At 44.2% G+C, this 13,693-nt stretch overlaps 1 protein-coding gene across 8 annotated transcripts in view; it reads right to left on the reverse strand.

Moving 5' to 3' along the window:
- PIR (pirin) overlaps positions 1-13,693 on the reverse strand; it is a 151,745-nt gene that overhangs the window by 48,861 nt on the left and 89,191 nt on the right. For 7 of the 8 annotated variants that reach the window (XM_070291355.1, XM_070291357.1, XM_070291354.1 and 4 more), the window contains one exon: positions 11,106-11,312. In XM_070291355.1, coding sequence (XP_070147456.1) covers positions 11,106-11,312 — 207 coding nt within the window. Of the gene's footprint in view, positions 1-5,247; positions 7,787-10,971; positions 11,313-13,693 lie in introns of those variants that run through there. The other variant, XM_070291353.1, reaches the window with a different exon arrangement.

Raw genomic sequence — 13,693 nt, forward strand, 5'->3', positions numbered from 1 at the left:
CTGTGCTTATAAAGAAAAAGAAAATCCATGTTCTACTGAAGCAGAGCAGAATTTAAATTGGGTGAAAAGCCTTTGGGATTTTATTTAGAATGGAATATTAAATTATAATTTCTTTTGATTTGGTTTATAAAGGCAAGGAGTTTTAGATCAGAATCTGACTTTCTTCTTAGAGATTTGATGATGGGATCTGTTCAAATTTGGGATATTTTAACATCTAGATATTTCTTATGCTATCACTCAGGCTTTTCATACACCACTCAACCTGGCTGCATATATTTTTGACAGGGAAATAAGATAGGGAGTCAATGTGCAGCCTAGAATATGTGATATACCTTGATGTTAAGAAAAGACTCTCTGTGCCCATTTCAAAACTTTCTGGTTAGCCCAGCTTATCCCAGACAGCAGAAGTTCGTTTTGGTGGGAGGAGGTCCAGGCTGATAAATTTCTCCTTTCCTTCCCTGAGGGGAGCGCTCATTGCTAAGTGTCAAATCCAATAGGCTAACAGAATGAAACACTGGGGAATATGGTGGGAGCCTCCAGACCCTTCCCTGATGTCCCCAGGAGGCAACTGCCAGCTGCTCTTTGCCCTCCTTACTCATCCCTGGGGGTAGAGGGGAGGGGGAAGGATGGTACTCTCTTGATGAGGGTAACTTGAGGAAGTACACATGCTCAGCTCACACCCTTCTGGGCTTTTCCTTTTTTCTTTCCTCTCTCTCTCCTTCTGCCATGAGATAATAAGTCTGCCTCTGAAAAGGATGTCTATGACTATCCAGCTCTGCCTAGACAGGTGTAACAAAGTAGGGGAGTAGGAAGCCCCCAAGATCTCAGACACAAGTCACTTGTTCTTCTCCAGATCTGACTAGTAACAAAGATGGTATTGGGTTTCCCTGGTGGCTCAGTGGTAAAGAATCTGCCTGCAATGCAGGAGATTCAGGTTCAATCTCTGGGTCAGAAAGCTTCCATGGAGGAGGGCATGGCAACCCACTTCAGTATTCTTGCCTGGAGAATCCCATGGACAGTGGACCCTGGCAGGCTACAGTCCATGGGGTCGCAAAAAGCTGAACACAACTGAAGCGACTGAGCACACACACGTGCACAAAGATGCTACTTGGACCTCTACCCAGCCGACTTCTCCAAGTCTACCTTGCAGTTCATTCCGAGGTTGGGATGTGAAGGAGGCTGATCTTCTGGTCTTCTCCTGCACCTCAACTCCCTACATCTGACTTCTGCCCAATTCTAGGTCCTCTCTGCTGCTTTTGTCTGGTTGACGGACTCTTGTCAGTTAAAACCTATGAAAAGATTTAATCACAGTCACCAGGAACTCTCACTCAAAACTTCTTTTGGACTAATCAGTAACAGATGGCCTTAAATCAGTACCTGATGCTGGGAAAATCCACCAGCCATGTACCCACAGTCACTCAGAGACACTCAAACTCTCCGAGGCAGACAAAGATGTATCTGGGTACTGACTCCTGACAAGCTGAGCAGCCACAGCCAGGCATGTGAGGAAAACTGGCCAGAGGCAGGGGTCTGAAGGTGGTGGGAAAGAAGGGCCTTGTTCTGGGTTTCAAAATGGTTTCCTTCCAACTGAAGCATTTAAATTTTTCCAATTGCTATTCATAGTTGGACCAGGAAAGAAAATTTGGGGCCATCATGGTTTCCTTCCATAATGTTAAAAAATAATCATCCACATGGGAGCAAAGAGAGCAAGGGGGCTTCATGAGGGGCTTAAGGTTTCATGAAAAAGAAGGAAATTAACATTATTTTATTCTTTATTGAACCTGGAGCTTATTCAATCCATGCTGTGTTCCAAATGGAACCCCTCCAGTTTCCACGTGGATGGCTCCTACAGACAGTGATGTGAATGTACTGTATCTTTGAAATTTTGCACTGTTTTGGTTTTGATCATGCAGAGAGGGAGAGAAAAGGCAGAGGGGGCAGAAGAGCAATTATGCCAGGTGAAACATCTTTGATACATTCATAATCAAAGACATTCGAGAATGACATTGACAAGTTAAAAAGAGAGAGAAATTACCACGTTACAAGAAAAGCTTCACATGATAAAAATGATTAACCATTTTCATGCTTAAAACAATGGGCATAAGTTTTGAAGGCCTCCTCAAAGCATTGTTATTCCACTGGCCACTGACACCTGTGAACAGCATTACTTTCACTCATGCTATCTCCTTTGTGCCAGGCCAGTTGGCTCCGAGATTCAGGCCTGCTGTTTCTGTCCCTTCCAGACTGGGCCGAGTCTCCCGTCTGTTCTGCCTTCCCCTAAACCCGCCATGTGTACTAGCCTGGTGACCCAGCAGAGTATACTCATGTTAGCAGTGAGTATGTCTGTCCTTCCACCATGCCCTTCCAGCTCCCTGATATTTTTCCTCTTTTCTCTCACATCTTCACAGCGTTTTACACAAAGATGGCCCTCAGTACCACACTGAACTATGGTGGCATAAATACCTTCCTGAAAAACCCTCCTAATTTCCCAATGACCAGTACAGCAGTCCTTCCAGGAATGGTGGGATCTGACAGTTTCCTTGTTTTATTAAGAGTATGTGCAATAGCCCATGGTCTGCAATGAATGATGAAGAGGATTCCCTCTGGCTTGAAGACCACACATGCTCCTCTTTTACAGAGTCATCCTCATCCATGATTTAGAGCCCATTAAAGCTGAACACTTTTAATTCTTATTTCTCTTGGAGTACCTATACCTGACCACAGGAGAATTCTTAATAAAGCTTCAAGTAATCAGAATTCTACCTGACACCGAATTTACTCATCACATTTTAGTGTGACTTTGCTCAAACTGTTCAAAAGCCACATAATCCCAAGGATTTGTGCTTTGGTCAAAATAAAGTATGGTGTTTGTAGCTCTCAATGGTGTAGCTTTATATATGCCAGTATCAGTTTTTAAAATACCAATATCCACTTCATTTAAATGCACAAGAACTCAGTTTTTAATGCAATAGGCAAGAACCTCTGACACTGTCCTGTTTTCCTTCACTGTGGTTAGAAAAACTCTGTACTGTGTTCTGGGAAAAGACTTCTTATATCCCAAAAGAACAAGCCTTGACAGCCAGAGAAATGATTCTAATGACAGGGAAAGCGTCTGCTCACCTTTACTGAAGGTGATACCTTGCTTTTTAGAGCTTTCATTATGCCCTTAGTCTAAATCCCTTACTAATTTGTAACCCTCATTAGTAATGGCCAACAACGTATGGATGGTTCAGGAAATAACTTTTGGTTTAAAAGTACACTTATTCATAATTCATTTATTGGCAGAAGAGAGCTTGTTGACACCACTGGAATGTTCTAGCTAAGTGACTAGGTTGGCAGGGACATCTTAAAGGAATAAGAACATCTGGCACCCTTCGTGCACACCAAGAATGGTATTTCTGGGGTGAATGGGCTGCCCTGGGCAAGAGCAGCCTTCTGTAGAGCTGATGCGAACAGATCCTGACCACTGTTTATTTGAACATTCCTAACTGCAAGTGAAATGCCAACTACGGCTGCCAACTCAGGACAAGTTCTCTGGTGTCTTCCTATTTACTGAACAAGACTAACAGACCTAACTGAGCCTGGTCTCAACACTGAATCAGAACCAAGATTTGCACTTGTCTGTGCAACAAGGCTGGTCATGTGCTTGGGCTACTGGGCCAGTGATGGGGCGGGTCCTACAGAATGAAGGGCTTTGTGAAATGTGAGTTGAGACAGGGCTGCACACAGCACCCCACCCGACCTTACCCTCAAACTATGCTACTGAAAACCCTGAGAGAGAGGGATGCAGGAATATATATGCAACCAAGGTCAACCTCAGGTAACATCCGGGTCTTGGGTTTGTGTTTCCTTTCTCCCAATATTTCACATAGTCTCCTCTTGCCCTGTTGCAGCTCCACCAGGATCTGGCTGCTTCTGGTTGCCTCTGCAGCCTCCCATCAAGATTCCCCCCAAAACCAGTGCACCCCTTGCGTCCAAGTCTTTTCTATAAGCCATTACAAGACAGGACCCCTGCCCTCTCGTTTTTCTTTCTTTCCCTTTCTCTCTCCATCCACACAAGCAAAATTACTTCTCTGTCCTCCCGACTACCATGGAAGTTTTACACATTGCTGTTTCAGCATTTCTTGTGTCACACGCTACTTCTGATGTTGGCCCATTTCTCCCCCCAGCTAGACTGTGACCTTATTTGAGGACCCGCTGTATCTTATTCACATCGTAGCTCCAGGGCACTGTGTACTGTACAAACAGCAGGCGTCTGTTGACTGAATGCACAGAACTCAGAAAGAAATGGGAGCTGTGAATTAAATGATAACAGTCAGTCCCCAAATCCCCTGAATGATGAAGACACGATGGCTGCATAGACCTATGGCAGCTAAGAAGGCTTCACTAAAGTAGAGGGGACCTGGGTTGGACCTTGATGATGACTAGTGAGCAGATGGAAATGGTGAAATTCTCTCCACATTTCTGTGGGCTTCACACTTGACAGTAACTTTTCTCTGAACTGCTCTGTTTCCCCCTTGTCCTGTGTCAAAGGGAGACCAGGAGACTCTGCCTGGTGTGGTATTTCCTTTCCTCTCTCCCCACACTCACTCATTAAAATATTTATTTAAAATTTGAAAATGAAAATTCAGCCTGAATTTATTTAGGTGCTTATGAATTTGCTAGGAAGAACTTTTTAAAAAACCATTCCTCATAGCATCTAATTAAACATGGACCATAAAAGAAAAGGCAATGGAAATAAAACCCAGAGGAAAAGGAAACTGTTGTCAGACAGTAAGACAAAACCGCATCATTAAAAATCTTAAATGCCTACAATGATCAAATTATATTAGGTTTCCATAAATTGCCTCTTAGAGATAATGGCCATCGATTAAAAAATATTTAGTATTTAATATAACATTGAGTATCACAGTATTTTTATGAGCTCTTTTATATTTGTACCTATTCTTTATACTGAAAAATCCTAATTCCTAAAAATGTTAACAAACTTACTCATTTGTTTTATTTCTTAATATGTACAGAACCATTTTAAAATTGTAATGCCAACATTAACAATACAAATACAAAATGAAGCTTAAAACTTTTTCTGTTTTTGCCTTTAGAATACACCCCACTCAAACTGTACACCCAGAAAACTGTGTTTAAAAGCCCTTAAAATAAGTATTTTCTCTGTGTGGTCTGAGATCTTTACACAAATTTTTAGGTTCTTCATTTGTTTCTGCTTGGTTTTAAGGTTTGGGCTTTTTTTTTTTCCTTCTGGTTTAACTTGTTTTAAATATGTAAATATTTACATCTTTCAAAATTAAAAAAAAAAAAAGACATACTGAGAAAAGTCTCAGGTTCATCCTTAATCTCCCTCCAACCCAAAGGGAATTTTTTTTTAATGTCCAGTTTTTACGTTTATCACAGAGTGCTCTGCTGATTTAGAAATAAAAACAATTAACAGAGAGGCCTTTGGAAGAGAGGAGTCCTTTCTGAGCAAGTGCTGTTTTCCCTGTTGGCTCTTGAGCCAGCTGGACCCTGTTACCCAGATCCCTTTGTTAAAAATCCACCGCCCCACTTGCAACCTCCCCTACTGGGAGATTAGCCAGTCTTCTTTCTCAAACTAGATTCATGAACTTGCTGGAATACTTCAAAGAAAAAAAGAAGAGTTCCTGTGCTACCTGCTTACAAGATTTATTGACTTTTAAATGCTGCCTTGAGAAGTTGTTGTTCTGGGCTTCGAAAAGAAAGAGAGGCCTCCCGTGGGAGGGGGTCAGCTTTCCCCTCATCACTAAGGGAACAGAAGGTAGCTCACAAAGGCTAGGAGGGAGGCGAGCGAGAATCTGGTGCCAACTCTGAAGTCGGCAAGATCTATTTCACACTGCCAGTCCAATTTTTAAAAATTCACATTTCCCCTGAAAGAGCTAAATGGAAACAATGTAAAAACGTTCTAAGTCTACTGCCCAGTGTTATTGCCCAAAATCCACTGACATTTGGACTAGCTATAAAATTATTTCCTCGAAAGCTACATAAACTACATATTTTTTAATCAAATTAAGGTAAAGGGGAGACTGATGAAATTCTAGATTGATGATAAAGTGTTGCAAATAACTTTGTGCCCTTGGAGTTTCCCAGATGAAAACAAAAGCTGGCAAGTAGTATGGTGGGCAGCAGTTTCTCTCTAGTTCTGGTCTAGGAAAAGGCATGTGTGGTCACCAGTGGACTGCCACAGCCTGGGGACACCCTCAGCTCTTCAAATCAGAGGTGACAATCACAGGCTCGGTTACAGATCACATGCCAGCCCATAACATGGGCTAATTAGTGAGCAGGCTGTTTTTTGGCCCAAGGGACATGAGGTCTCCCAGTGCCGGCCAGGGCTAAACTGGGGCCCGGAAGGCAGAGCGCCCACAGGGACGCACTGAAAGCCAGTAAGTACATCACAACTCCATGTCAAGCCATGCCCTGAAACACACAGGAGAGATGTTACTGCAGGCAATGAAACACCTGTCTGTGGACCCCCAAAGGGAACCATGAACCTCCAAACCTCTGCTCAGTGATCGTTGTCACTGCTTGAATTTAAGAAACCTGCAGGAAACAATCTTTGTCTTATAGAACAGCCCAAAATTCACATTTAAAGGGGAAAAAAATCAATCTAGTCTTTACTTCCCTGCTTCCGAACTCCTTAAATAGTTTATTTCATTGGAAACTAGAATTTAGCTAATTTTATTGCTCTCTCAACTTTCTGGTTAGCTTAAACTAAGCTTACTGCAGTCATTCTTAATCCCTACATTGTTGATCTTACTACTTTACCCTTGTTTCTCACAATCCAGCGTTCATTTACATTTTAATTTCACTTCTGCACCCGGCAAATATTTACTGATTGCCTTGTATGTATCAGGCACTGTTTCAGGTGCTGGGGGGCACAGTGGTAAATAAGATTTGAGCAAATTACATGAGATGTTTGGCAAATTCTCTTGGAAAGTGAATTTTTAAAAGGTTTGGTTATCCAATACATGAATATACAGTCTGCTCATCAGAAGGAAGCTTCTTCTTGTTATGTCTGTAGGCCATGTGAATGCTTCACAAAGCTTCTGCAAAGAAGTAAAAGCAGCAACCACTTCTAGAGGCCTTACTCTACACCAGGGATAGGTTTAAGTTTTTTACCCATATTAACCAAGTTAATCCTCCCAAGGACTCTCTGAGTCATTATAATGATCTCCATTTTACAGATGAGAAAACTGAGGCCCAGCAAGCTTACATGACTTCACTAAAGGCAGTCAGTAGTGGAACTGGCCTTGAACTCAATAGCCTGGCTCCAGATTGCCTTTTTCTGACCCTGGTGGGGCTGAGGCCTCCTTAACATTTGCTTCTGACACAACAGAATTTTAAACAGCAGGAGGCAAGAAGAGGCATTTGTTGGGGAGAGAATCATGTCCCAGAGAGAACTGGCAATAAATATTCCTGATTGGCTGCCTGATACAGATGGAATGGCGTTTGGAGAATTTCATACTCTCATCAAATAAACATGTGATTTTTGACCTTCCAGAAGTGACAGAAACTATTCAAAGTATCCCATTTTTATCTTTTCCCCGTTTCAGCCTTCACTTTAGATGATGCTCTCCTGGCAGAATCTTCCTCAAAATTGGCCATGGCTTCTTAAGAGCTGAGGAAATGCTCAGACACATATAACTGGGAAAACAGGGACACATCTACCTTTGGGATTATGACAAGGTCAGTCGTACTGCTTGCAAAAGCTTCCAGCATTCTGCAACAGACTCCCTCGTGGCTTCTGTGGCTGTGGGAACTGAAGTCCAGAAAGGTTAAAAGATTTGCCAAAAGCCACAGAGCTGGACCATAACATCTTCTATAGGCACCTAACCAAACTGTCCCTTGTGATAAGTAAACTCTCATGTCTTGGATCTCAGGGGTGTCACACGTGTTACAAACCATGGTCCCCAGACCAGCATCACCTGGGAGCCAGTTAGAAATGGAGATTCTCAGGCATCACCCAGCTCTGCTGAATCAGAATCTGCATTTTAACAAGAGCCCCGAGAAACCCAGGTGAATATTAAAACTGGAGAAGCACTGGAATGGTCACTAATTCCATTTCTAGATATTTAAGTTGTTGGGAAGGGAACTGTTGGTGACTCTTGGTTGGTTATAAGCATATCAGTCTCTTGAAAGGCATGTTCTCAGCCTCATCTCATGATTTAACTTACAATTATCTTCCTGATGCAAAACAACCTTCAGTTCATTTTTATGGTAGGTCTAGACTTTTAAAGATCCAATCATTCCTTTGTAAGCAGATACTAAGGCTTCAAGTGTGCAAAATGACATTTCTTATGAGACCCAGAATGAAATGGTTAAGAGCCTTCCGTGTGTACAAGGATTCATGCTAGTGTCTTTTCCTCAGAGCAGGTTAAAGACTTTTCCCAAATCCCAGCAAGTCCTTTTAGCATAGACCACGCACAGAAATCTCAGCCAAGCTTCTGCCCAAGTTAACACAAAGTAATCAAAATAATAATAAAACAGCTACCATTTACGTGGTGCTTACAACACGTCTGATGCTGTTTTGACACTTTGAGTATTAAAACTCACTTTTAAACTTTTCAGTATTAAATTTTTGAGTATTAAAAAATCATTTAATCCTCACAGCAACCATGTGTTACAGATGAGAACAATGGAGCACAGAGAAGTTCAGCGGTTTGCCATAAGCCACACAGCTGGTTCATGGTGGGGATTCTAATCCAGCTCGTCTATGTCTCCAGAGTTCATGCCACTAACCACAGCACCACACTGCCTCTCAGAGTCCAAATGAATGCTGCCCAGGCTTTCAAGACTCCTTTATTCAAATGTTCTCATAATAAAGATTGATCACTTATTTAGGAGAATGTAATTCACTTCAGAGATTTTACTTGACAAAGGGAAAAAGAGAGGCCAGCAGCTACCAAGACATTATTTCACTCAGTTAAAACATTACTTCTGGTCTCTAATTCTTGGTTGGGATTGCAAGACCAGGCGGTCTGCTGCTTGGAAGTACTTTAAAATGTCCTTCTGCCTGTAACTGGGACCAGCTCTGACATTAAAACTGCACTGTATTTTCTGTAAATGAGAAGCAGTTGTAAACACTAAGGATTCATGATGTTACTAACTTCTCTTCAGCTGCGGATAGCTCCACTTTTTGGGTAAGAGAAATCTTAAAGACAATCCCAATACATGTGACTGGGCAAAGTCTTGTGCTTTGGTTGAAACACAGAGAGGGAAATCCTTTGACCTTTAACATCGGCCTCAGGATCCCCAGAAGGCCCATCCCTGGAGTCCTGAAAATACAGAATGAAAACTGCCATGGGAAATGGAGTGAAGGGCCTCTCCTCTGTGCCAATTCAGCTCTCTTAGACCCTCCATGTCCTCTGCCTTGTACCTGTAAAGATCTCTCTGTAGAGCTGAAGAGAAGGAAACCCTGGATGCACAGTTGAGAAGGGTGCTGCCCAGTGCTTGGCAACGTATGAATGGGTCACAGAAACACAATAAAGGGCAACTTTTTCAACTGCAAAGTGAAGACAGAGGCCTGCCAGGGCACAGGCAGCAGTCAGTTATCAATGCTTAATAGGGAATGAAGTTTGATATGCTTTCCCTCAATCGCTTCTACTTGCACTGGAACAAGGCAAGGATGCAGGACAGGAAAGAACTGCAGCTGCAGCGCAGGAAATATAAAAACCAGTAAGTCCTCACCAATAATCACGACCAACTTGCTAACCACGAGGTGCATCCCACTGCCCAGCCACCATCCCTGTGGGTGCATATAAATAAAATTTAAATTTATTTAAATTAGCATTTAAAATAGCTTTAAGGGCTGGTTGCACAAAGAATTGCAAAGTGGGTCCCCATATGTTGATGCCACTGAACAGGTTAACAGACAACCAAAAATAGACAACAGGTAGCAAGCGGGGAACTGGAGGTCTCAGCCCCTCCCAGATCCCCCTTTCCATCCTTTTTAACCATTTCTGTGCCACCCACCCCAAACCAATGGCTGTAAGTAATAACTTGGGGAAAGGGAGCACAAAAGCCCAGCTCCCTTGCCCAGGGTGGGGCAGACTGATCCTCCCGAGTCTGAGTCCTCTTTGGGACTCTGCCTGAGATGACACCCTTGCTCGGCTACCTTGCCTTTCCTGTCCAGGTTCCTGTTTCTGTTCCCCAAGGGACACTCCCTTTAAAACCACTGCCAGAGGAGTGCTCACCTCTGGGTCTGCCTCTGTGGAACCTCACCTAAGAGACCACATGACCCAGCTCAGTATCTAGGAACCCAGGCTCCCGGGAAGCAGGCATGCAACTAACACAGTCCTGAACATACCCTTTCCGTACCAACATCTGTCCATGAAATTTAGCTGAAATTGATCTCATTCGATTAAAAGGTGGGACCCAGAAGCGAAATATAAAGTCTCAGTTAAGAAGAATGTATAAGACATAAAGGGCTTCACAGGAGGAGAAGGGGATGACAGAGGATGAGATGAGTTGGATGGCATCACCAACTCAATGGACATGAGTTTGAGCAAACTCCGGGAGATGGTGAGGGACAGAGAAGCCTGGTGTGCTGCGGTCTGTGGGGTCACAAACAGCCAGACACAACTGAGGGACTGAACAACAACAACAAGACATAAATGGATTAAATAAATGTTCAAGTCAATTAAAAAAAAAACCCTTTCTATGATGTAGCAATATATGGTCCTTACTAAGTTGAGCACAAATAATTTAAATATATCTTCAGGGAGTAGAGTCAGTTTTGGATTTTGATTCTGAAACTCACTGTTCTAATCTAAGACTATACCATAAATGAAAGGAAACAGACCCAATCTGCACACATATTAAGATGAATCTTGGAAACTGCTTTTTTACTGAATTTTTTACATGAGCTTGTTTTCCTATAATTTTCCTAACTCTAAGGGTTAGCACATGGCAAAAACCTTCCAGGTTCCCTTAGAGTGCACTTACTCTGACACCTCCGAAGCAGGTCCATCCATGAGACGGGAACTGTGGAAACTCCATGAGAGCTGCAGACCCACAGTGGCCCAGTCTCGCATCGCCACGCGCCTCAGCTTCCACAGACACCCCACGGCATGGCTCACCTTGATTCCCAGGGCTTCTCCAGAAATAACAGCAACGGTCACGCCATCTTGACTGGGTTTAGGGATTTCGTCACTTTTCAGTTCCTGGTACCGAGGCTTCACCATCTTCTGTGAGCTCCTCAAATTAACCCAGAGTTGTAGGCCGTGGACTGGCTCCTCTGAGCAAGGCATCTCGGCATGCACGATGCCCTGGCCCGCGGTCATCCACTGCAAATACCAGAGCGACAAGAAGGAAGGGTGACCTGGCCTCTAATGAGCCGGCAGGTGGACGATTGCACCCCAGTAACTAAGCCAGGCACCTTACAAGTGCTGCTTTCCAAGTCCCCAGGCACCATGAGGGATAACGAAATGACAGTGACAACTGCGGGGGCCCTTTCTGGTTTTCCAAACACATCCCATGCTTCCAAGTGTGAAATCAAAGCATCAGCTCGGGCATTCACAGAGGTGGAAGAACCCCCTCTTTGGCATCTCTGAGTCTCAGGTTGCCCTCTGAGATGGGAAGTTGCAGGCAGAGGGTAAACTGGGGAAGGCTCTCAGGAGATGCATCTTAATCAGTGAGAAAAGCAGGAAGGGGCACAAAGAGAAGCCAATCACCAATGCAGCTACAGTGGAGGCCTCAGCTGCTCCAGCAGGGAGCCCTGGAATTGGATGAAACTTTAGAATTGTCCCAGATGGAGGCTCTCTATCCTTACATCAACAAACCCTCAAGTGTGGGCCACGCTGCAGGAGGGAGCACCACCTTGGGAGAGGCCCTTCCCTGGGCAGAGGGCCGTGCCTGGAGCAGGATGGAGGATGGGCGCATGGTACATGTAGAGGCCCACAGACTCCACCACACCCCAGACAGCTGACTTGAGTCAGTTGGCTCGACTCTGTTAACGGTGTCCTCATTACCTGGAGAAAGTTACTGCCTCCACTGCTGTGCAGATCTTACATGCATTCATTTCCTTCTTAGTTAGTAGGAGCATATGAGGGGCCAGCCCCAGATGCCAAGCTTAGGATCTGGAGATGAAGAGCTAGAAAACAACAGGTAGATCTCCTGTCTGTCTCAGCTTGGCTCCTCCTGCAGAAGATCCTGAGACAGGTCTCCAGTGCAGGGAGTTCATCTAGAAAGTGTTGCAGAAAGGAAGAGCAAGCCAGACAAGGGAGAAAGCCAAAAAGGGGGTTAATGAGCAGGTTGTATCTGTGGGCACCTGAGCCTCAATCCTGCTGGGATCCATGCCAAGGCACATTAGAGCTCCTGCATGGAGGGTGGAAGAACCCACTTCTGGGGTCACAACCCTACACTTTACGTTCTGCTCTGGTGAGATGTTACTGTTGACTTTTGGGCCATGACTCTTTGCCCTTTTGCTTTTCTGCCTTTCAATCTCAGTTCAGTTCAGTTGCTCAGTCGTGTCCAACTTTGTAACCCCACAGACTGCAGCACGCCAGGCTTCCCTGTCCATCACCAAGTCCCAGAGCCTACTCAAACTCATGTCCATCGCATCAGTGATGCCATCCAACCGTCTCATCCTCTGTCGTTCCCTTCTCCTCCTGTCTTCAATCTTTCCCAGCATCAGGGTCTTCTCCAATGAGTCAGTGCTTCGTATCAGGTGGCCAAAGTATTGGAGTTTCAGCCTCAGCATCAGTCCTTCCAGTGAATATTCAGGACTGATTTCCTTTAGGATGGACTGGTTGGATCTCCTTGCACTCCAAGGGACTGTCAAGAGTCTTCTCCAACACCACAGTTCAAAAGCCTCAATTCTTTGGTGCTCAGCTTTCTTTATACTCCAACTCTCACATCTAATTCCCTGATAGCTCAGTTGGTAAAGAATCCTCCTGCAATGCAGGAAACCCTGGTTTGATTCCTGGGTTGGGAAGATCCGCTGGAGAAGGGCAAGAGCTATCCACTCCAGTATTCTGGCCCAGAGAAGTCCAAGGACTGTATAGTCAATTGGGGTCACAAAGAGTCGGACAGGACTGAATGACTTTCACTTTCAATCTATGTTCACTGAAATGCCACAATTCAAATATTTGCAGCTGTCATCCCACAAAATACATAAATGATTCCAGAAAGCTCCTGATATAGAGGCCAGGTTTATAAAAAACTGGCAAAAATGACCCAAGCACTCCCTGGGAATTTTAACTGTAACATGTGTCCGACAGGACTAGCATGGTGGCAGGGTTTGGGTCATATTCTTAAGTGACAATACCTACCCTGAAAATGAACTGGAAGATAGAAAACTGTCTCAAAGACAGCAGAGAGATCTAGAAAGATGAGGACAGAAACTGGAGCAGTGAGTGTGGCAACTGGGACATTGTGCGTGACCAGGACATGGACAGCTTCAGGAAAGGTTTGGGGGCAGTGCTGAGAGGCCAACCCTGACTTCAATGAGTGGAGGATAGAGTGGAAGAGAAGGCAGCTGAGACGGTGACTCGTGATTACTCTCTTGGGAAACATAAGAAAAAGATTTAGGTAAGAGCTAAAAAATGACTGGGGGGGTTTTAGGGAAGCATGAGAGAAGAACACAAGAGCCCTGCACAAGTTTCCAGGTGGAGTGTCAGGAGCCATAGGAAGGGAGAAGTCCAGGACGTGACAGACAGAACAGGGA

Source organism: Ovis canadensis, chromosome X, assembly GCF_042477335.2.
Source record: "Ovis canadensis isolate MfBH-ARS-UI-01 breed Bighorn chromosome X, ARS-UI_OviCan_v2, whole genome shotgun sequence".
NCBI classification, from domain to species: domain Eukaryota; kingdom Metazoa; phylum Chordata; class Mammalia; order Artiodactyla; family Bovidae; genus Ovis; species Ovis canadensis.